Here is a 23,498-nt window from a genome sequence, read left to right as displayed (position 1 = left end):
TCAAGGGTGCCCAAAAACCACGTATACAGATTTGCATCCAGGATAATGCAGTCTGCTGAATTTCGCTCCACACCGTCAGGGATCCAGTGTATGTGTTTCCTTATTTCGAACTTCAGCATTGACAAATAAACATTAGTATTGATGAGTCATTTCGCAGATGTCATTCCGTTGGGTCACGACTTTCCTTCCTATGATGTCCAATCGTTCCTCCTCCAGTTTCATTCAAGGCAGTTTAGTGGTTACAATAGCATGCGACACTTACCCCTGAGTCGTAGCACATACAATTTTAAACCGCCGTTTTTTCCGTCCGCCTCTGGGACAGAAGGGGGCATAAGGAAACAACACCTGACACCAATACGAGCCCACCGGCTTGTTGTCAGATTTCAGTACGAACCCGACACTCTGTCGCTGACCTTGACGGCAATAGTATGGTCAGGGAAACACAAACCGAGGGTGATTAGGCGTGTGAACGAAAGGCTTGAACAAAAACGGTAAGCGGAGTTGGTTGATATGCCATGGCGTCACAGAAATTGAGAGGGTTTTCTATTTCAAACTAACTGCTTACACGTATGCAACTTGGAGGGATTACAACCTAATCTGGTAACAATTGCGTGTATGACTCCTCACTGAATTGATCCATACAAACTGTTGATCAGCCATGCTCTACATCAGTGCTGTTGGGCGGGTCATTAGCCCTGTGCTCGATCAATCTTCGAACAATTTTGAAGGATCATTCACTGAAACATTCGGAAATACACCGGGAAAGTCTACTTGTTGTTGTGTCCCAATCCAGCTACCGCTAAGATAGTTGACTTAGTTAAGTTAAACACATAAGAGATTACATTTCTCTAAAAAACCTATTCGCCCTGCCACTTTGTCCAAAGGCTTACAAAGGTATCATGAACATAATGAGAGAATAGGATGAGCAAATTTCCGGTGCTCGTAGTCTTAAATGATAATGCAGTTAGGCGCTCACAACAGCTTGATTTCGGTTGACTGATACGGCACAAGTGTTTTGATAGGACTCGATGATTCTAACTTGAAAGTACTCGTTGTCTGGAGTGACGGTGGTGCAACAGGTTTTGAGCGAAGTAGTCAAGCTTAAAGTGCAGTCCAGCCATGCATAATCTAGCCAATGAATACGCGACAGATTGCTATAAGAATTCATCGGCCGAAAAATGCCCTCAGCAAAAGAAACCGGAAACACGAAAAGTCAAAAAGGATCAACTAGAACATTGTTAGACGTAGGCACGTATGACGAACGAGACATACATCCATACTCGAAGCACTTAGTCATGAAATGCGTACCTTGTTTCAAGCAGATACAATAAACCTAACTGTTGCCAGATTCGAAGCTTCAAATCAAGGTTTCAAACACGCAGTTCACAGCATGTGTCCTGATCCCCGACCTCATAGGAAAGCGCCCATGCGACTTACACACTGCTTTCCTTTTCCGTAATTGCTGTGTTTCTTAGTCAAGGATTCACTGTATATACAGGCAAAATAAATGGGCGTCCGAGGGATAACTACGATATCAGCCGAAATCCTCAGAAACAGTCAAATACTTACCTCCAAACGTTTTATTATTTCACGTAGAGTCAATTCATTTTTGTCGCCACCAATATAGGTGGTGGGTGGAAGAAGAAAGGTTTTATCCAAGTCAGGTTCGCCTAATACAAAAAAGTCGGAAATAAAGTACAGTCACATTGAGTGAGGATAAAACATCTAAAAGCTGATGTCATGTTTGTGTTAGAACTCAGTTGTGAAGATCATTAAAGGACGATGACTTCCAAAAACAGGCAAGCCAAGTAACAAACTAGCCATAAACGGAGTGAGCTAGCATGCAGGGGCCATGGGATCTAGCAAAACCAATCATCACTGAATAGTCAGCCAACTTAGGTAGTAAGCAAACAACGGTTTAGAGGCACAATTCAGAATTGAGTCAAGGGCTCCTGGGGCTGGAAGTGGTCCATAGAACTAGGAGTCATTACCGATTGGCATTAGTGGCAAGATTCTGGATCCGTCGGCCTGTCGCACCGGAGGACAACTAGCTGCCTAGAATTAAAGCAGACAGTGGACTACTTGGTCTGTAGGTGGTCAAACAGTGGAACACAAACAGGATAGTACCGTGCAAAGTAGTGCACTACTTATAAGGTCGCTGAAAACTCTTCCTAGATACTACTGTGTTCAGACTTGCTGCTGACCGTGCTGTATGGGCAGCGGCAGTTCAGAATACTCTTGGGGTTGACTCATCGGCTTCCAAGAAGAAAAAGCCGTAAAGTAGTTATGACCGGTAGATCGCAGCGAAGCACACCCGAATTCGTTAGAATTGCTTGTCAGTCCCCTTTGATCAGACAAATTAAGAATCACACAAAACTGAAGCAAGCTCGTGGTGAAACATGCAGTTAAAAGTGGAGGACGGCTTAACGGTGCCGTGGGGATTTCTTGAGTTCGGAGGACAGAAATACAGTTGTCGACATGGTGGAAAAAAGTCCAAAGGGGGGAAACTAGAGAACGTGTAAGAAGCACAACGTTTCGAACGATTCACTGGGTAAAAGATTGAACAACGAGAAGAAACAAAGCAAACTAGATCACCATAGCGCTGAAACTATGGGAAATAGTGCGAACTGAAACGCGCAACCAACAACAGTTTTCGGGTTGCTAGGCTTACCTCCATCACGAAGATACCTTTTATAGACAATATACCTGGCAGCGCCAGCCGAAGGACAGGTAATACCTAGAGGATCTAAATGGGCAGCAAGATGCCCACGAACCTAATAGGGGAAGAGGTAAGAAAACAAAACGGAACAATACACGGGGTTAGCACGAGTAATGACCACCACAAACCAGTGTGAAGGAGTGTCTGTTGGGTGCAGAGCAAGACAAGTGATGCAGCTGTGTGATGAACAAAAACCAGGCTAGGGTGGTGTGATGAATAAACGTACCCAGGTTGTAAAAACTCAACGACAATTCTGGAGGTATGGTGTCATCCAAGTCGGCCGATAATATTCCCAGTGGATCAAGCCTTGCAGACCTGTGACCTAGGGACTAAATGACAAATCCAGCGTAAAGTATGGTAATTACTATCATGCTGTAGTACAATTTTTCTTCAACAAGCATAGCAGTCATGCGATACTTACTGCTTTGTAGTTCACGTATCTTTTTACCAAGCAATAATACATTTCGAATTGCAGTAAAAACTATGAGTAAAGAGCATCCACTTGGGATGAGAAGAATTGCACGAAACATCAAACATTCTTCTGTAGCTGACCGCCTCAAAGAAATCAATAAAACAGGACTTTTCAGCGCAATCTTATGCACAGCGATAGTAGAAAACGCTTTCTTTAAATTCTTTAAATTCCCAGTTACTCTGGGACGAATTGATTTAGTAGTACGATCCTCGTTCGAGCTCTCCCGCTTGTCCTAACAAGATTGGTCTGGTTAATCCACACTAAAGGAACAGCACCGGAGTAAAGTTCTGCTCTTCGTAGAGCTCATCAATGTTGCATGTCTTTGACATTACCTGGAGTTGGATTCAGGTCAGTTGACCTTGGCGGGAGTGTGTTAGCACTAGTCTGCCAAAACACGCCGACCTCATCTGAATTATCTCGTATAAACAGAGCAAATTAAGCTATTTGTGGGATTTGTTCGACGTCTCTAGTGTAGACCTATTTGCAGTCTTGAATGTACCGATAGATGGCAGGTAGAATACGCAGCGCCATGAACGTTTCTGAAATCACAGACGACAGCATGTCATTTAGGCATGCAACCAAAAGGCGGGAGGGTTGAGATACTGCCGCTAACCATAAAAAAGATATTAGTGCCCTCATAAAGTCCGCATCGCAGCAGTCAGCAGTTTCACCCTGCATGCTACTCTCCATCCATGGGTCCATTTAAAATCGACACCATTCTTTGTGTTGAGCTCAATGCAAAACCGTGAGTGCTTCGTTATGTAACCTAAACAAGCGTTGACGCTCTTTTGTTCCTGTTTCCATTCAGCACAATCAATGACTGTTTAGGTGAACACGGAAACTCAAATAACCTCCCTGGCAGGGCCACGGTCGACTGTTAGTCCGCCACGGAATTTCAGTCCCATTTTTTGTCGGTGGCGTTTTCCCGAGACTGGATAGATAGACCGGATTAGATATAGCTTAGATCACATACCTTAGGTAAATATATCTTATGCTGAGTAAATTAATCTGGATTTGTTCTAACCGAACCTTTTTAAGCTTGCCTGATCGGACCAATACCATTGCGTATCACATGTGCGAAGGATACTGAATATACATCTGATGCAACCAGATACCCAAAACACGAATATCCCGATCAGGAGTTCCCAAGTTTACCACTGGACAACCTCGACCCCATCGCTTATGAGTTGTGGGATTTTTCGAATTTATATTAACTCCTTTAACTGAGTTCCGCAGTTCTGCGTAACATAACTATGTTTGTTTCGGCTCTGGAGATTCATGTATTTCAATGAATATTGAAGTTGGATTCGAAAGAACCTGTTGTGTTACTTAAGCTGTTTCTGTTACTTGACAAAATACAACTTCATCTTGTGCAAATGGTGAAAATGAAATGACATTAGAGCCTGCAGTTATCATTGGGCAACTTGTTAAGTGGCCAGTGTTTTTTACTAGTTTTTAATGGGGTTCGTATATTCCATTGTAAAACAACAGTGAATGGCAACATATCAGATCATTCGACTGCAGCGCAAACTATTTCGGTCTGCTCAGTAAGCCAGCGGTCAGGGCTATGAATCTGTCCAGCTGAATCACTCGAGAGTTATGTGGCCTGTGGTAAAAGGGTTAGAGAAACCAGACTTGAAATACGTTTGATTAGTTCGTGTTCAGTCGGGCCAACATAATCTACGCGTATATATGTCTGTTGGTAGTGGTGACAGGTCACAACCGATCTAACGCGGCAGTTCTTAACTTGTCTTCAATTATTGGGACAAATCCAAGGGGTTTCGCACTGCATGCCGTACGGCAAAATAGTTAACGAACATCATTGTGGATATGGATACTTCATAAATAATCTATGAGATCTGTTCATTGTGCTCCACTCTACCATCATGTTACAGTTATTTTTTGGGTGCATTTGACGTAAAGTTTGAATTGCTGTGACATTTTCATCAATTACCCACAACATTTAGGCGAATTGTGTCGAGTACTAAATAAACCTCTCTTAATTGTTTAATACACATTGTGACCTCAATACTCGGTGTTTTAGAGAAAGGAGCTGTTGGTATATCATATTGACAATAATAATAGTAGTGATAATAGTTGTTCAGCTGTAACATCCTTTCGGTGCCTAACTGCAATGCCACCCAAATGAAGCACGAGGGCTGGGATACTGCCATATCACTCGAACATAGACGGGGGAAGTCGAGGGGCAGACACTGGGTCCAAACCACGGACTCTTCGGTCGGTAAATTCGCGTTTTAACCACTGAGCCATCTAGCTCCATATTGGGCATTAAGATACGACGAAATTCGTGCTTTCGTATGAAGCTAGGATGAAAACCAGTTCAATTATTACATTCAGTGACCCTTTTAATAACTTAGAGGGAAACTGGTAGACAGAAGCTGACGGTGAGAAAATCGTTGCCGCCCTAATAATCAGATGTGAACTCGGCTCCAGGCATGGGTGATGCACATTCATACGCGTTTGCGGCTGTCGTCCTAACCCTTCCGACGATAGAAAATGGGAAGGTCATTTCCCAAGCAAATGGAGACAATGTTCAAGGAGCAGAAGAAAGCCAATCCGGAAAACCATCGTCTCGTTAGCTTGACTTACCCCACTGAGAGAAAAGTGAAAGAATAGCAAGGTGAAGTAAAACCCCGCAAGGGAAACGCTCGGGCCTGAATGCAACAACGTCACAACACGTGCTACCAACCTTCGCTCCGCTATGAAAGGTGAACATTCGCTATAGACACTAGATGCGGTGATTCCAGTAGAACCTTCGACAGGGTTCCCCACAAGTGTTCATCGGTTATGCTCAAGATGTATGGAATTCAAGGCGACAGCTTAAATTGGATCCACGACCTTTTAATTGACAGAACGTGTCAATGATGCTTTCACGTCACCGCCTGTGACCAACATTGGTGTCGCGAGGATCCGTAATGTTTTAAGCACTCTAGCAAACGCCACTCCTGGAGCAATAAATATCGACAGTCCACTGCAGGTTGATGCACCGAAGATACATGCAGTAACGTCTGGTGACGAGCAGCAGTTCCAAAAACTCTGGAGTCGATGGATGACTAGTTATCCCGATGGCATCCACATAATCCCACATAATCCACTATATGGAGAGATACTTGCCTATTGAGACTCCTACGATGACAAGTTTGGGTTTTTGTACTGAGACACGAGACCTAACGAGGTCAGCGAAGGTCACGGACATCATCAACAGCAGCTTCAAAGACAGCGACATCAGTGTTGGCACTGATGCTTCGCCGCCGTACAACCATGTCGGTGTACTCCACTGGAGAAAAATGGGGTTTCGATATAACTGAGAGCCTTGCATCGAACACCCGAGGTGCTTACACCTCTAGCGCTCACTCAGACAGACACATCCAACGCTCAATCAGACGATCTGGAAGGAAACTGACAGCACAAACGCCGATATCGATTAGCCACAACTTTTTGCAACGTCTCTAGCCGAGCACAGACGGGGTCACGGGGACCCCATACTGGAAGGCGTACAACAGCAACAACACCCAAACTCTTCGTGATCTCTTTCACGCCTTTCTGCCAAGTCATGTGCGGTCCACCTCGCGGTTTGCGCCATCCTGAAGGAGGCGCGGAGAACAACACTCGTCTCGGTAGACGGTGTTTCGGCATGCGTAGCACATGATCGAGCCATTGCAGTCAATTATACTGGATGTTTTCCCGGATTGAGGTGCCTGCAGCACAACCAAATACCCGTTTTCTAATCGCCTCGTTACTGATACGCTGACGCCATCCACAACCAGCCACGCTTCTGAGGCATCGGTGGTCGAAAACCTGAAGACGTCTCACATCATCTACCCGAAGAGGCCATGTCTCGCACCCATACAACACAGCCCTTACTGTAGCCTGGTACACACGACCCCTAAGATCTAGTGAGATGCCTTTTTGACGCCACAAGTGACGCAAATTAGCGAACGTGATTCGAGCCTTTGAGATTCTTGCACTGACTTCATCAGACACATTTCCGTCAGAGCTCATAAAGCTACGGAGGTATGTAAAGTTTTCCACAACTTCCAGTGGTTCTCCTTGAGTTGTAAAGGATATGTTCGTAGATGGCACGTTCTGAAACAGGACTTTGCACTTTGAAGGTGCACGGCACATTCCGAAAGATGGCATGATGGCGGTCATTTTATTCAACAGGGCTTGTGCTTCGCTAAGGTCTTCAAAGATGAGGGCGATGTCATCTGCGTACTCCAAATCGACAAGACACTCACCAGCAACAATTTGAGCACCGAGGTTTTGAAGACCGTCCAGTGGTCGCCTCATTACTTCATCAATGACGAAATTAAATAAAAATGGAGAGAGTGGACATCCTTGTCTGACACCACTTTTTGTAGGAAAACTTTTGGAGAGCTCACCATACAATCTCAACCGCCAAGAATTATGTGGATATGGGGATCGGATTTTGTTTACAAACTTCTGGGGCATACCCTGTTGAGCAAGTGTAGTTAACAGCACTGATCGATCAACAGAATCAAACGCACCCTTGAAGTCAAGCAATACCAGAATTGTGGGTCGCCTGTACATGTGGCGTTGCTCTAACACCTGATGGAGTGTGAAGATGTGATCAACGCAGCCTCTACCCGGTCGAAATCCCGCTTGATTCTCACGAATCAAGGCTTCACGTGCCACCGTAAGACGACGAAGAATTAGTGGTGCCACAAACCTTGTCACAACAGGTGTCAAACTAACACCTGTAGTTACTACATTCACTGCGAGTACTTTTTTTTAAAAGGGCACCGCTATCGATTCACTCCAGTTTTATGGGACGGTCTCCTCCCAGATAGACCCGAATAGGCTACACAGGCACTAGCTGAGGAATCCACCACCATCCTTGAAAAGAGCATGTGGAAGTTCGTCAGGACCAGCAGCACGGTGACGCTTGAGTAGAGAAATACATTCGGACACTTTTAAGATTGATGGCGGCTCCATATTTACGGTCTACCTTTCTGTTTAAAAACAAGTTTCTGGATTGGAGATAGCAGATGGCCAGCTGAACTGCAGCTCGAAGTACTGTGCCCAACGTTCTGCTTTGCTGCACATCGGGGAGCCATTTTGGTCCCTGATTATTTCGCTGACAAGAGGTTCCTGAGGACCAGTAGAACAAATCAAGCGGAACAGTTTGCGCACGTTCCCAGCATTCTTTGTACCTTCCATTTCTTCGATCTTTCGGGTCTGCCAAGCTTCTCGGTGTGCGCGGACACTGAGTTTCACCTGGCGTCGGATGATCCGCCGAGCCGAGTCGTGGTGGCGACCAGGTGGAATTTGTCGCCGAATCTCCAGCAAAGACACGGTTCTATCAGAGATCCAATGCTTGGATGAGGTTGGCTGGGTTGCACCGCAAGCAGACGTTCCGGCTTTGAGTAGCACTTTGGATATTTTCCCCAGCGGCCGTTTATATCCGACACCATACCGTCCGGCAAGTATTCGAGGAGCTGATGCTAATAGTTTCGACTACTGGGTCCACTAGCTACTCAATGGCTAAGCGAGGTGTGCTCATTTTGCTGATGGCACTACCGATGTGGCATGAGAGTACTGTTAGTTGTGTATGTCATGGTTGTACGAGGGCTGGGATACTGCCAGGGCGCCCACACCTAGACAGGGGGACGATTAGGGTCGTCAACCAAAGCATTTGGCTCAAAAGCCTAACCGCAAGGCAGAGGTGTTGAGCTTGAAACGCAAGTACATTACCATTTTTACTGAACACGTCGCCATAAATGTTTCAACCCCCAACCCGGAGCGCCAGTAGACTGTGTTCGTCAGACCTACACCCATAGACCAACCTGGTATGAGAGACTATGGGATTGTCGCGCGTACACCCCCCAGTATAGCTCAATGGATCGCCGAGGTGCACAAACCGCCACACCACGGCAAGATCCACTCTCTTTCTGACGGTCACTCTGAATTGGGCACGGAAAATAGCACTCCTTTCTGCAGGCGCAACACATAGCCTAAACAAAGTAGCTCCTGCTGCTGGACACATTCTCAACGGAAGTTTCCGTTACCCAATCGGAAACCCGCTTTCTAAATGCTCCACTACAGATTCTCCAATACAAACCCACAGGAGATATGGTCCTGAGATTACGGTTGTCGAAGGCGTTTCAGTTCCGCTGCCGAAAGAAGCCATACAACAAAACAACTCAAACTTTGGCCTGATTTACGGGTTTTCCGCTTAGACGCCACAGACGTCCGAAATTAGTGTACGCAACCAGAGCAGTGCAGATTCACGCATTGACCACATCTACCACACTGCGCAACTTCGAGTGCCTCTTCCTGGGTTGCAAGTGGCGTGTTCAGTGATCGCACGTCTAGAGGTTTGACCTTATGCTCTGTGGATGTAAAGTGAACACCAAAAGATGTAAGTTGTAAGTTCATCCAAAAAACTGCGGATTCTCTTCGAAGACGAGAATGATCACGTGTGCATAGACATGAGTAATCTAAACGCCAGAAGTGGGTTTTAGCGACGGACATTCTAACTATTAGTTTCTCGCCTAAACCACAGAGCTATCTCGAGCTTTTAATGACATAGATAAACAAGTAATGGACGCTGGCAATTCACTACCATAAAAGTTGTCCTTCAGTGCATCGCAACTGCAATCCAAAGGTGTATAAATGGACAACGAGCGCTATAATCCGGCTATTTCGGGTTCCATCGGAGTGGGAAGTCGGGCAGGGGAGAGTCGGCTGGTCACAGCTATTTAGTCAAGCAATGAGGAATCACCTCGTGAGCTTAGGAATAAACCAACAACGATGCAACCCGCTGCAGAAGTTACCATGAGGGCGCTGCAACAAGGGTCTCCAAAACTGCCCTCAAAACTCAACAGGATACAGGAGGACGTAGTCAAAAACCTTCAACTTTGCCTATGGAATTATGGTGAAATAGCATACTGGCGGGAGTCAAGACCTATGAAATTCGAGGAAATTGAAAACTACCCTGAGTGAAAGTACCGAAATAAAGTCATTACCTGGTAAGATCGGATTATAGCCTGGACAGCCAAATGATCTTCAATTGTCTTTATATCGGGTTGCGCTGATACGCTGACACCTTGAGCAGCAATTGAGCTACGGCCAAGGGTAGGTGGTGGGATATATGCTTCTCCGGGAGCTGCGCCTGCTGCCACACGTCGAAAATAAATATCCCAAGACTGCTGATGAATTAAATTCTACTTAGTGTTACCTTGTGAACACTTGAAGGATTTTCCAACCATGCTTGGTAAATATCCTCCAAATAATTTGACGATGTGCCGTTGAGAAACGGTTCCTTGAAAACTCGCTGGGCACGAAATGATGACGTGCTGAGTACCCTGCACCCCAGAACAGGTGCTTTCAGCAATTTAAAGGCACGACAACCAAGCATTGCAAGTTGAAACAGCGCTGCCTTCAAGGCCGAAGTCTGACAGGCGCCCTACACCCAGTGTGCTATCACGAAGACGATAGATTCTCTGTATGCTGATTGGTTGAGTTATTGGCCCGTACCGGACAGGGCTGAACCTTGAAGAAGATCAGTATCCGCACAATGGAATTGAATTTTCGAAAGCTACGACGTGTCTCTGACAGACAAAGAGGCGAATAGTTGAGTTCAGAGTGGGAGTACAAACTTTTGAACCCCATATAGGCATCCAGGGGTATCATGGATGCTAGGAAAGTATTCCACCAAACTTTTCCGCCAAGGGTTTGATTGCTTCAGTGGACAATGAAACTCGGTAGGCTGCAAACATTTGAGAGTATATTGCGTTATTTTTTGGTGTGAGCACATGCGCCACAAAATGCAACATTCTTGCGCGAAAATGTTTACTTTACTTGCAAAGATTTTGCAAAAAAGAGCAATGTGCGGCTAATGAACCCGTGCCGAGCTTCAGGGGGATGCTTAGTATTCGTACGACGGAATGTGATTTTCAAGAGCGGCGACGTGTCTCTGAGGGACTAAAACTAAACGGAATACCACTCCACACTTTTGAGCACCGTTTAGGCATTCCGGGGATCTAGTGCAGCACCAGAAGCTGCGTTGGTTGGGACATGTGTTACGTATGCCGAACCATCGTTTGCCTAAGAGAGTGCTGTTTTACATGCCCAACTCAGAGTGGCGTAAACAGAGAGGTGGCCAACCCTTGACTTGGCAGAGGAGTATGAAGGAGATCACGTAACGCTTGGGTGCTGTCGGTGCTACTCGCCTTCCAGGATGGGGACCGCGTGATCCTCATTGTGCCTGGTTGGAGACACTACAAGATATGGCTGTCAACCGATATCAGTGGCGTTCTTGTCGTCAGTTTCTGTCCAGATTGCCTGAGTGAATGTCTGGAGATGTAGGCACCTCGGGATGATTGTGTTAAGCTAGCATTAAGTCCACCCCCGCCCACCTTTACTCTTTTCTTTACAACAAGGCTTCCAAATAAGTCGTGGTTGTACGGCAGTGAAGAATCGGTGTTGAACACCGATGTCACGCTGTTTATGATGATGAGGAGGAGGAGGAGAAGGAGGAGGAGGAGGAAGGGATTCCACCAGAGGTATGCCTGCCTCAGTGGACAATAAAATTTGGCGAGTTGTAAAAAAACATATATATCTATATAGATTGCAGTGCGTTTTGGTTTGAGCACATACACAACAAAGTGCAACAATTGGGCGTACAAATTTTATTCCACTCGCAAAGGTCTTGCAGATAAGAGAATTGTGCAGCCAAGGAGCCCGCTGCAGGAGTAGCTATAGGTGCGTTCGTTGAAAAATTGGGGGACTTCTGCCTTCCATCATCCACAGCGTTCTAGGCGGCGTTGAAGGAATGTATAACGGATAACAATGCGGTATTTTTGAGGGTATCCTCTAATCGGAGTGCCAACGCTGTTTTTTGCGCTACGAGTGGGTGTACTACAAATGCAGCATTCGGCCAGGAGACCAACGGGCAGATAGTCAATTTTGTAGTGTCAGGTGACGCCCCCGTTCCTAGCAAATCTTCGAGAGTCCCGACGTTTTCTTGTGTTGTAGTCAAGGAAAATAACGACAGCAACACGTGCTTCTCCAGATAAAAGCAGATGACGCTGTTGTGACGCTTCTCAGCTGCAGTAAATTTCGGTGAACCAAACTCGGCGAACCGNTAAATCTTTTAAAGTAACCAAAATCAAGCCTGTAGATACAAGATTTGAGCGTCCTGATCACAGGGGAATGGGTATCGGATGATCAGTAATGTATGCTTTCGTGGCTATTTACGTGTCGGCTGGGTCCGTTCAGCTGTCCGCTATGAGTGGCGTAGTTTCAATGCGGATAGTTGATTGGGCATCGTGGACCCTCGGGCATATTTTTGTAATTTGCGTCAGCTAGATTTATTCAGTTTTGCTATCACTGAAGATCAGCGTTTAGGGATCTTTGAATGGACTTGTCGTGGCCCCAACGCACCGGGCGTCCTTGCCCCCAGCAAGGGTTCACGTACATCATCCTCTGTGATAAGTAATCAGGCTATAGACAATAGATGGTTTCGCCTTGTCAAAAATGTGTGAGATCGATACGCTGGGCGGAATACAAATTCGCATAGTGTTCGGCCAATACTATTGGTTTGACATTGTTCTCCACATTTGGTGCGCAAGGAAGAAGATAGTCGCGCGCCTTTTTGTGTGCCCGATGTATTAAGCTAGTACATATTTTCGAGCACGACTTAGTATCGTGACCTATCTCTTCAGATTAAGTTGACGGACATGCGATCTGCAGTACTTCCGCAACTTACGAACGGCCAGGTGCCTCTTCATTATTTATGTAACGGCAATCTTTTGAGGAACAGATCCAGCTCTACCTTACTGAGATGTGATAGCTACTGGTTCGGTTGACTGCACGCCGGCTTCACCTACATTTGTAAATCTTCCGAATACCGTCATCGAAAATCTTCACTATTGAAGCCGGCTCCATTTTCAGCTGGTAGAATGAGATACCCACTCCTGGAAAAGCAAGGTGCCACAATTTCTCTACGGCCTTTTGAGCTTCAGCGTTCCTTCAGAGTTCCAATAGCAGATGAAGTTCAAGGTCAGCACACCGTATCAGCCGCTTGCTAGGGCAGCTTCATACATCGTTTGGTTGATTAGGTGTCTTTCATCGGCAGCAGCTAGACCAAACAGGAAAGATGACTGGCTTGTACACTGTCTGTCGGGTGCGCTGAAAGGTTTAAAACAAGCGATGTGTTGCGTGATGTCGGTCAGCGTTGATGAAAAATTTCTATCGAAGCTTAGGCGCTGACGTTTTATCAATGAATCTTGGACGCTCTAAAGCCATTTAGCGTCGAAATATTCAAGGGGAGGTGACTGAAATTTGCTGCTTGTGGGCTTACGTGAGGAGCAGTCTGACTCCCAAGGAGTGATGAGGGACACCCAGAGGTAAGGAGCCGTGATGGGCAGTTGCTTTCCATTGCCTATTAAATCCCAACGGGGCACACCTGTGGTGTTGGAGAGGACAAGGGAGGTGGAAAAGGACAGGTTAGGGAACAGAAAAAATCCTCCCCTCCTCCTGAGGTTGGAGTCCGCCCGAAAGTGAGATAACCCTCAGCGAAATCTTCGGCACCAGAGACGTCTCCCGCGCGACAAGAGAATTCGTTCGTTTATGGATGGTTGTTCTGAGCGAAGTTATATTCGTGTACCTGAAGTTAATGAAGCAGCCAATGAATAGACTGCTGAGAGGTACATGGTAGCGCCAAGCCACTGAACAGGTCACAAGCCTTAGTGGCTCCAAATCGGATATGCTTCCAACCCAAGATAGGGGTTTCAAAAGCCCTCTCGTTGGCTTTTTTCCAAAGAATTTCACCATTTTAAGCTTTGGGTTTGCGCGTTGTTCTTCCCACCCAAGAGTTCAGTTGGCGTCCACATATTGTTTCTCGGGGACGCGATACACACTCCTACAACCAAAACTTTTCATGAACTCTGTTTGCAGAGAGTAGAATATTAATTTTAAAATATCCAGTTGACATTGTTTACACAATTGTGCCTGAAGACTTGTAGCTTCTTTACATGGGCCGAGGTCCTTACCCAGAAGAAAGGAATCATTTTTGTAAGTATGTTTGCCTTAAATTCCACGAGGAGCATCCATATTTGGTAATGTGTGTTTGGCTGACTCGCCTGCTGTCACCTTTTTGGTATCCCATCTCCTTCGCGATCAGCGTGTTCAACTTAACGTACGCGGTAGTTCCAGGTGATTGATGACATAGGCTACCGGGGCCATGAGTGAAAACTTCGACTGCAATGGGGCTTTCCAATTGTGACGGAATTGAGATAGAGGTGTGTGGCTCAATACTTTTAAGTAGACGTGCGCCCATCCTTACCCCAATACTGACTGATTTTTTAATTGATCCAGCCGAGACTAGTTGCTTGGGTTGATTGGTCAGCAGCTGTAGGAGTTTGGCGGTGCCCTCTCAAGGTCAGCGTCATTGCTTGTTCCATCTGAAAGCACTTCTACAAGTTGTCGCACCCAAGCCACCCTAAAACTCATGTTATGGACGCAAATTTCAACGTGACGAGCCACTCATCCACTAGAGAAATGAGACGTTAATTTTGCAGTGCTGTTTATTTCACGTCCTCAAAGTTTTCACAGACAAAAGCCCCACCTCCGATGGCACACAGTGGGTTGAGAAGATGCTGCATTTTGCAGTTGCTGTCGACTCGACCGTAGAGCCCTTAAGAATAAAACGATCCATAATTTCTACAGGCTGGCCAGAAGTTTGAGGTGGATCATTTTGTTACTTAGTTCAGACCGGCATTTGAGTTCCTCTCGAGAACAAATCTAGCCCAGTTTTTATGCCTGTAGGAAGCAATCGTTGGATGTATGTCTTCTCCGAAAACCCCTTAGATGTTTGATGACATCTTAAGTGTTCTTCTACGGCCAGTGGAGCCGGATAAAAGACAAGTATTATAAGCATTCACCTTCATCCATGCGCCCACCAGTGACGCACTAGCAACTTCCAGCGCACTCATATGGCTGGAGACCCATCAGAAAGCTAGTGGACCTGAGATTTAAGTAGCTAGGTGGTTGCTGAATGAGGAGAGTTTATTGGAGACTTTATTTGAAGTTGTCTTTACCCCAGTAAGCCTCTCGAATTCCCCGTTTATCCCGCAGTTCCCCGCTGTACTGAAAAAATTGCACCAGTTTTTTACCAAGGATTTTAAAAAGAATTTCGTTTGACCGCTAACAGACCTTTGCTACCTGTGGAATGCACAGCAACTTTGATGTAACTGCAGCTGTTACAAGCTTGAAGACCCTTAATCTTGTGCGACCTGGATGAATTTTGACGTTCTTCATCACCATACTCCACAGAGGCTCATTCAATAGAAAACACGGTCGAAAAGTGCACGCAACTTTGCCCTCGAGAGTCGGGTCGCGACCAAGTGTCCAACATTACACCGGTTACATATCCATTCAAAGTTCAAGAAAACATGAGTTACAAGTTAAAGATAGTCGGACAAGAGAGGGGCCGGGGTGTAATAGGCACCCGGTATTTCGGTAGCGTAGATTAAGAAGAGTATCATTCCAAAAACTTGACGTTGCAGGACTCATACACTTTCTGTCGAGATTTTTGTGAAAGGCCGGATAGTTCAAAAGTATTGCTACCTCAAATCAATTATATTTGATAAATGCCCGCAAACAAATGACAGATATGTTCTTTGCTGCGATAAACATATAAGACCGCAAGGGTCCGAAAATAATTTTGGACGCACTTCACTCAGATGTTTGCGGTCACTTTGAGGGAACTTGGTATTGTTATGGAAGTCGAAAGACAGACAAACTGAAGCCTGAGCAATTCGATGCAGTTGAGAAACGTTTTGTTAGGACCACAGACACATATCACGCACTGCGAACTTTTCATGGCGTGGGTTTGTCTCCATCAGCGTGAACAACATATGGTTGTAGTATTCTTCCATTCGCAACAAAGCGACTCAGTCGAAGAAGTTACGTTTGACAGGTCTTGCGTCCGTCAACATCTGCTTTGCAGGGAATTGGAGGAGAGCGGCATCCCACTACAGTATGGGCCATCATCCTCGGAGGTGTAGCAGTTCGTTGCGAGTGGGTTTGAGAAAGTGCTCAACACTTAGGAAACCGGAAATTACCGCGCAAAAATTTGAACTTCGTTTCTGAAATGTTACTTGTTTATATCTTTTGAATCAAGCGTACGGCACTGCAGGCTGTCCACTTTCCGTGAGACGAATGGAACGGCTGAACCTACTGGTCTTGTCTGAGTTTGTCAAACACAAGTGGCTTGGGCTCCAGCATTAACTGCTCGGCGTGATCAGGGGATAATTAATAGGCCGCATTCAACCATATATTCTCCGACAACTGGGTGCAAAGAATTACTTTGTCGGTTCTATTTAGTTTTTGAGGTGGATAATTTTACTGCTGTTTTTTAATTGAGCGAAATTGCAGCGTTATCGGACGATCTAGACTCACATATGAATATAGTTTTGTCAATAAAACAAAAGATCTGCTAGATTTTAGCGGTATCTGGTACTTCTCAAGTCTGAGGTATTATGCGCATAAGTTTCATCGCGTATTACACCCTGCTGGGTACCTTAATAACGCTTGGGTTCATTGGACTATACAGTGTGACCACGTAAATGAATTGGTACGCAGAAATTCAAGACAGCACCACATAATGAATGCCTGACTTCGTGTTGTGCCTACAATGTGACGACAACTTGGTGCATCACACAATATTAACGCGGCTACCCATCTTCGCTCATAACGCCTTTATCTCGATCATGTCCAACTAGTCCTGAGTTGAAACAGATTCCCTGGGGGGCACGTTAATAACTATCATTTTAGTGCAGTGTGTTTTACACAAAGAAGTAGGGCCAATAATTATTGGTTGTCATACAGAACAGGATAATTACCACGGAGTACATCCTAAACCAGTGTCTAAGGAAGGAATTTAACTATCACCACCATAGTCGTTATCGCTCGCAAGCGTTCAAATGTAAGTGGTGGAGAACCACAGCTGCCCTGAGATTTCTTTTTACTTACTCTACTCAGCTTTACTTGTCTTTATCACTCAAGGATTTTGGAGGAAACGAAACTAGCCAGCTCTGCTGAGAACAGGCAGAAAAATACCTTACCTTCTTAGCAGCTCATTGGGCTACCGATTAGCTGGTGAAAAATTTCAGTTTGGTTTTTCAAGCCTGAAGATTACTAGACGATGTCCGTTTTTAGAGATTCTGTTCAGGGATTATTGGACGTAAGTTGAAGCTGAAAGAAACCGTGTACAAGGAGAAATAAGAGCACTCTCACTTTATTTTTGTGGGGCTTAGCATGTTCTCATTCAAGGATCTCATGCGTATTCAAACTCTTACTCCCCGATGCCATCTTATCGACAAATTGTTGAACACACGGGTACGTAGTGAAAAATTTGACTTGTCAGAGCAGTACATGAGGCATACCGGGCGCGCTATAAGGGCATGTATAGCATTCAACAAACAGCGTTTCACCACAGATCAGCGACAACCACATATAACTATCAGGATACCACACGCACAGAGGTGAAAATCTCACGTGTGCGGGCTGGTAGTTCGTTTCGCACCCGGTATACTATCATCCTCATTAAGATCCGTTACGGCGGACAACGTTTTGGTAAACAAACTCGCCCCAATTGCCGCAGTTATAATACTGAGAATCTGCTGTGACTGGTCTGGGAGCTATCCGTTATTCTTTTTGACATGGATGAAGTTGCCAGTGTAGAACACAAGTTAACGGAGAGGGTCAAGCAGGCCACTACAGTGTGTTTGAAGAGACATAAGATAAGTTGCCCCGAGATGGGCCTGGGAGGCATTTATCTTTTGGGTTATCAACCGAACTCATCGTCCCCATGGGGTTGAATTCAGGGTATGGGGTACACTTACATCTATCCGACTTTCAGCTTACGACCCGCCGCCTACTGACAAATAGAGCAAAACTATAGAACTTTTCGGTTTGGTCGAGAATTACACCGTAAAACCCCACTCTGCTTGACCCTTTAATGCATAAGAGGTATGCCTACGGAAAGCACCAGCAGCCAAAGAAAGTGGTACGGTTCCTCGCGAGCCCCAGTGTAGACGCCCTCTAATCTTTTCGACACTGAGGACAAATTTGAGTATCACAGCGATAGCCGTGATATGGTATTTGGTCCCGCGGGTGTCAGCGACCATCAGGCTTGTTCGTCAGGCCGTTGCGATGTAAGACATCGCATCGGCACCGGATTCTCATCTTTCGTCAAGCGGGTCCAGAGCGGTGTTCGAGTGTCAGTGTAAAAGCGGCCGTCCCAGAGCAGTAAGGTACCTAATGCAGCTTGCAGCCTTTCGTATTCAGCACTGTTTATTCCTAGTTGGTGGGTGGCATCATGATCATAACGGTACATTTGGAACAAGGGCACGACCACTATCTGTTTTGGGTGCTCAAAAATGCGTGGAAGCGGGAAAGTTGCTGAAATAGTGGGCGTTATCCGACACACCTGTTGCAACTTCATATATATTCTAAATTACCTCCAATCTTGAAAGACTGCCTTCCCGGTTAACAATTCAAATGGACCGCCCCTTTTTGGACTGGTGGAATTGAACTCTATTTCAGTTTTACAAGATATCTATATTTTCCGTTTTCCTTACCGCGCAAATCGTTTTTACCGCTTTGATCATACTATTTTTGTACCAAAACCTTGGGCAGCTATATATTGTTTTAATTCATGAGTTTGAAACGCGGTTTCGGTCACGCGTTGACTGTTGATCCATATCGGCTTTGCTTGCCTTTTGGAGTACCTCACCGTTTGTCGAAAACCGTTGAGTTTGTATTCCGCGTAACTACTTTCATTTTTATAGTACAGCACATTTGCGTAGCCATTCGTTCGGAGTTTTGCCGGTTTGGTTGCTAACCCTGGTGCTCGTTGCTCAAGAATTCGAAACGGTCGTTACAACACTCATGATCAGACTGACAAGATTTAAATTCAGCGGAAATCGCGAGCAGGGGAACAGGGTTATTAGTGTTTTGAATCTCTTGGGCAAGACACAAAAATAAAACGCGATCTGACCGTTACAATTCAAAGATGCCGGACAAAAACACAACGAAAAGGAATACTGCCTGTCGCTTGACACAAAAACCGTGCGTTGCGGAAAATACGGAACCGAAAAAAAACGGTCTGGTGAGGCGAGAGTTTATCAGTGATCCGACCTATTGATTCGAACTAAAACTGAAAGTAATTAATAAGGCTGCCCGGCCATGGACAGTTGAATCCCAGAAGAAGTGGAGGAATTCGCGAAACGGATAACTGGTAGCTTGGATCCAAGAATCACTGTGTAAAGTGGAACTGTGTCGCTCCTGGAGGAAATTGGGGTTTAACAATTCCCCGGGGAGAGGAGTTAGCGCTAACGTAAAAGACGGAAGGCGAAGTTTGAGGACAATCACTGAATTGATGGAGACCACAAGCTAGGAGTCCCCATAAATCGTCACATCCGACAGAATGGTTGCGTAGATTAGAACCAACTCGTTTTAATTGCAGGTGGGTTCAGGTAAGTACTTTGATCGTATATGCAGCTAGGGTCCCGGGGATCGATAGGCTGATGGGGAGAATAGATGTAACATTGTTTCGCTGACAAGCTTCGGTTTCTGGATGCCCCGTGAAGTACGCCATGGTTGAAGTTATCGGATTAGGGATGTGCAGTTCTATGGGAAGCGGGACTTTGGGTTAGGCGGGGCGACCCACATGGGTAGGACAAAATCGATGTATCTTCGAAGGTGTTTTTGGTCTAGATGCAGGTCCGTCTAAATGTATACCAGAGGGAAGGCAGCTTGGATAGCAGCCATACAGGGCACTTGGAGCAGCGACTTCCGAAGATCGAAGCTTGAGAAGAGCAGAGATAGGAAGAGACCAGTTGGGTTTGGTAAATATAAAGTACCGAAGCAAGGGATCCAATAACAGAGCTAAATGTTTATTACTGTCAGGAGGGTGATGGTCAGTGTTTAAATGAATCAGTATAAGGGTAGACTGGGTTGAGTACTCTTTCAACGAAGGACTGAACATGCTGTTAAAACGCTAATATAGTGCAAGGGGTGTAGATTGAAACCGGTACAAGTGTGCTTCTGCTCGTGACCACACAATTCATTCAAAAGTGTTGAAAAAGGTCAGCATTGGCGGTAAACGAGGCATCGGTGTGAACCGCCGGGGTGTGGTGCCAAACAAGAATTTCGTTTATTGCGCATCTTCAGAGCGACTATTTTCATGCGAATGTTTTGCTCCTAACCAGCGTATGCAAAGGGCTCTCAAAAACGAGGGTAACTGACCTATTATATTAGTTAGATCTTGGCAAATTAGAGCGTTAGTTACTAACCAGAGTTACTCGAGAATAGAGTCCGGCTTAAAAGAACGAGGCACAAGTCATCTGTCACAGAGGCAAAAAGGAAAACGACAATATCAATGTAGGTGTACGCGGGCATATTTTCAACAAACTCGTTATTAATTTACCGGAATGCGCCGAAGGAAATCTCCTGGTTGATGCGCTTACCGAAATATTACACGTTTCTCGGTGCTCCCGCCACGTGTCCGCAGAATGATCGGACTCAAGCTATTTCATGCTATATAGAACAAGTAAAGCCTTTGCCCTCCTTTAGCTCTACGTCCAGAATTCTAGAGACAAGTTGAGTAATCGAAACCGGTAACATGAGTGCAACGCACCGAGAACAGCAAGAATGAACAAACTAGATAAACGAGTTAGCATACAATGACTACGCTGGCGAGATCGAGATTTAGCGCACTAATCCGTTGTGGATTCCTTACAACAATGACATTTCAAATAGGGCTTTAACAACTAGCATATCATTCTCCGCTGGCTTTTGAAAGGCTTTTATGTAGCAACTAATGGCCAGGATTACAAAAGAACGAAAATGGAGATGGAACTGGAATAATTCCTAGTGGAGATAAATGTACACTCGCTGGTGCCACTGTTGCATGGGATTCAGGTGTAAAGGATAGTTTTGATGAGGATGTAGTGCCAAAGCACTAAAATCGAACTTGTGGAATTGTCAAACCGAAATTTCAGCGGTGGATCAGCTTCAACCTTCAGCTATACCTGGTTTGTACGTCATGTTTGGCTATATTCCACCCCAACTGGCCCGTGATCTGCATCCACATAGATCCCCAATCGGAAAAATGCTCGCGATCTTACATCGACTTTGCTCTGCCCCTGCTGGTTTCCTTGGCCAACCTGAAAATATCTCCCAGTATAATGACATAAAGATGGCATCCGTTACGGGGCTGAGTACACTGAAGGTATGGCACTGCCATATGCGGTTCGATTGTACATCCACAGTTATTCCTTTCCTACACTTGACCTTGCTGTCTTGACCACTCTTTCGATTAACGTGAAATACGAACAAACTCTTCACCCGGCCCCAGCCGTCATCAGGAAGCGTTCATTCAAGTCTGCGGAATCTACCGTCCGGATTTAACCATTTCAGTGGGCTTTCAAACTGTTCCCATTGAATTCAGTTATTTTGTGTTGTTCGCGTCCCATCGTGTGTGTTCTCACCAACTCAGCCGTCCAGGGAACCCTTACGCCCGACTTCACCATAGTGGCGACACCACTGAGTCTCTACAGTATCACTGTACACCGTTATTCTAGGATTCTTGCTACCACTTATCCCTCTACCCAATTATGCCACTCAGACTTTCCATGATCTCGGCCAGAAGAAAAACAGTCCCAGACCACGGGCCCCCACCAAGGGCCCATTTGCTGCAAAACTTTTGCAAATGGATTAAAACATTTTGCGTCAAAATGTCGCATTTTATTGGTTGTGTACTCAAACCAAAATATATTCTGATCTACATCCATATTTTTCAGCTCATTAAATTTCGTCGTTCACTAAGGCAGTCATACTTCTGGCAAAAAATCCGGTGGAATAATTTTCCAGCATCGCTGAGACCCCGGGATGCCTAAGTAGGGCTCAAAAGTTTGGACTGGTACTCCGAACTCTACTGCGTGACTGCTTTAATCCATCAGGGATACGATATAGCTTTTGAAAATCCCAATCCATTGTACAAATACTAACCGTACCCACTGGTGGTCTTAGGTTTTAGTTCAAATGGACCAGCTGGATTACGCTAACTCTGATACTCCAATAGATCCGTTATCCTGGCTCCTCATTTTCCTTAATTTCCGGGCTTGTTTTCATGTATCATACATGGTACCTCTTGTTTTGCCCTCCCTCGTTTTTTTGGCGCCACCTTTAAATTCTGGTGTTTACACCGGATAACGCCCAACCTTTATGATACCGTCCCTTTTCCGCGCAATCCCCAGTATCAGCAATCCCACCGGTCCTGCTTTTATTCCGACTACAGTATTATGATTATCCCTAACGGTATTCCACCGATCATTTTAGAATACACATTATTAGTTGACCTCTATGAAACAAGTATTAACTCTGCAAAACCATGCCACCTCTGGCGACCAGTGAATGTGTCTTTACTGGTTGTCGGGCGACTTGTTCCTTATTCTCCAAGTGACCCTCAGATCACACATATTCGGCTTGTGGCTCGCCATTAAAATCCGGAGAAGCATACCTATTTTAAAAACCGTGAAAGCTGAGCAAATAATTTGACCAATGAGTTTTCTGTTATCGGCGGGGACAGTTCTTCTCTCACCTGTATTGCTTCTGTCGCGGACAATTGAAAGGATGTAGTTTTTAGACAGACGGTCGTGATTTTCCCAAAGGTGAAACGCGGAACTAACTCCATTGAAGTATGCGGCTAAGTGCAACGAACCGTTCGTTAGCCTAACTTCGATGCTTTTAAGAACTGGTAAGTGGGAAAGGTGTATGTGGCTTATTTGAATAGAGGGCACCGTGAGATTCCAAATTACGACAGCGTTCATTGCGAGATCGCTAGCCAAACATTCTCCTCCATTTTTTATTTTACCTGACCTGCAATCTATGAGCTGTAGCCGTGCATGAATCGGGCAGCCGAGCATAAGCCGACTTTACAAAGCCTTTAGTACAGTATTCCTCGCGCCCTGAAGGCCACGTTACGTAACTTCACCACTTGGCACTTTCGGTTGAACCCCATGTGCTTGATATTAGGGAGGTGGCCGTAAACCGGTATCTGGGTTCCGCTGAGCGTAATATTTGACAGTAATCATGGAGGATAAGTCTGCCAAAAATTTGTTCATTTGTAATTTGCAGGCCATTTAAGCTTTCTTCATATGGAACAAGATGTAAACGAGATGCTGGTTTAAACAGTTGAGGGAGTAAATAATTGCCCTATTTTTTGCATATTGTCCCGCTGACGTTTGTATC

At 45.4% G+C, this 23,498-nt stretch overlaps 1 protein-coding gene across 1 annotated transcript in view; it reads right to left on the bottom strand.

The window, feature by feature from the left end:
- Window positions 1–10,629, bottom strand: part of T265_07551 (hypothetical protein) — a gene marked incomplete at both ends in the record, with an annotated part of 44,654 nt that extends 34,025 nt beyond the window's left edge. Inside the window, 6 exons of the mRNA XM_009173101.1 lie at window positions 1,570–1,670; window positions 2,946–3,048; window positions 7,077–7,930; window positions 8,387–8,690; window positions 10,202–10,384; window positions 10,414–10,629. Of these exons, the coding sequence (XP_009171365.1) occupies window positions 1,570–1,670; window positions 2,946–3,048; window positions 7,077–7,930; window positions 8,387–8,690; window positions 10,202–10,384; window positions 10,414–10,593 (1,725 nt within the window). The remainder of the gene's footprint in view (window positions 1–1,569; window positions 1,671–2,945; window positions 3,049–7,076; window positions 7,931–8,386; window positions 8,691–10,201; window positions 10,385–10,413) is intronic.
- Between the last annotated feature and the right edge of the window lie 12,869 nt (window positions 10,630–23,498).

This window comes from Opisthorchis viverrini (genome assembly GCF_000715545.1).
Source record: "Opisthorchis viverrini unplaced genomic scaffold opera_v5_174, whole genome shotgun sequence".
Taxonomy (NCBI): Eukaryota; Metazoa; Platyhelminthes; class Trematoda; order Opisthorchiida; family Opisthorchiidae; genus Opisthorchis; species Opisthorchis viverrini.
The sequence above is the reverse complement of the archived record's forward strand: the minus strand, read 5'-3'. Positions and strand labels throughout refer to the sequence as shown.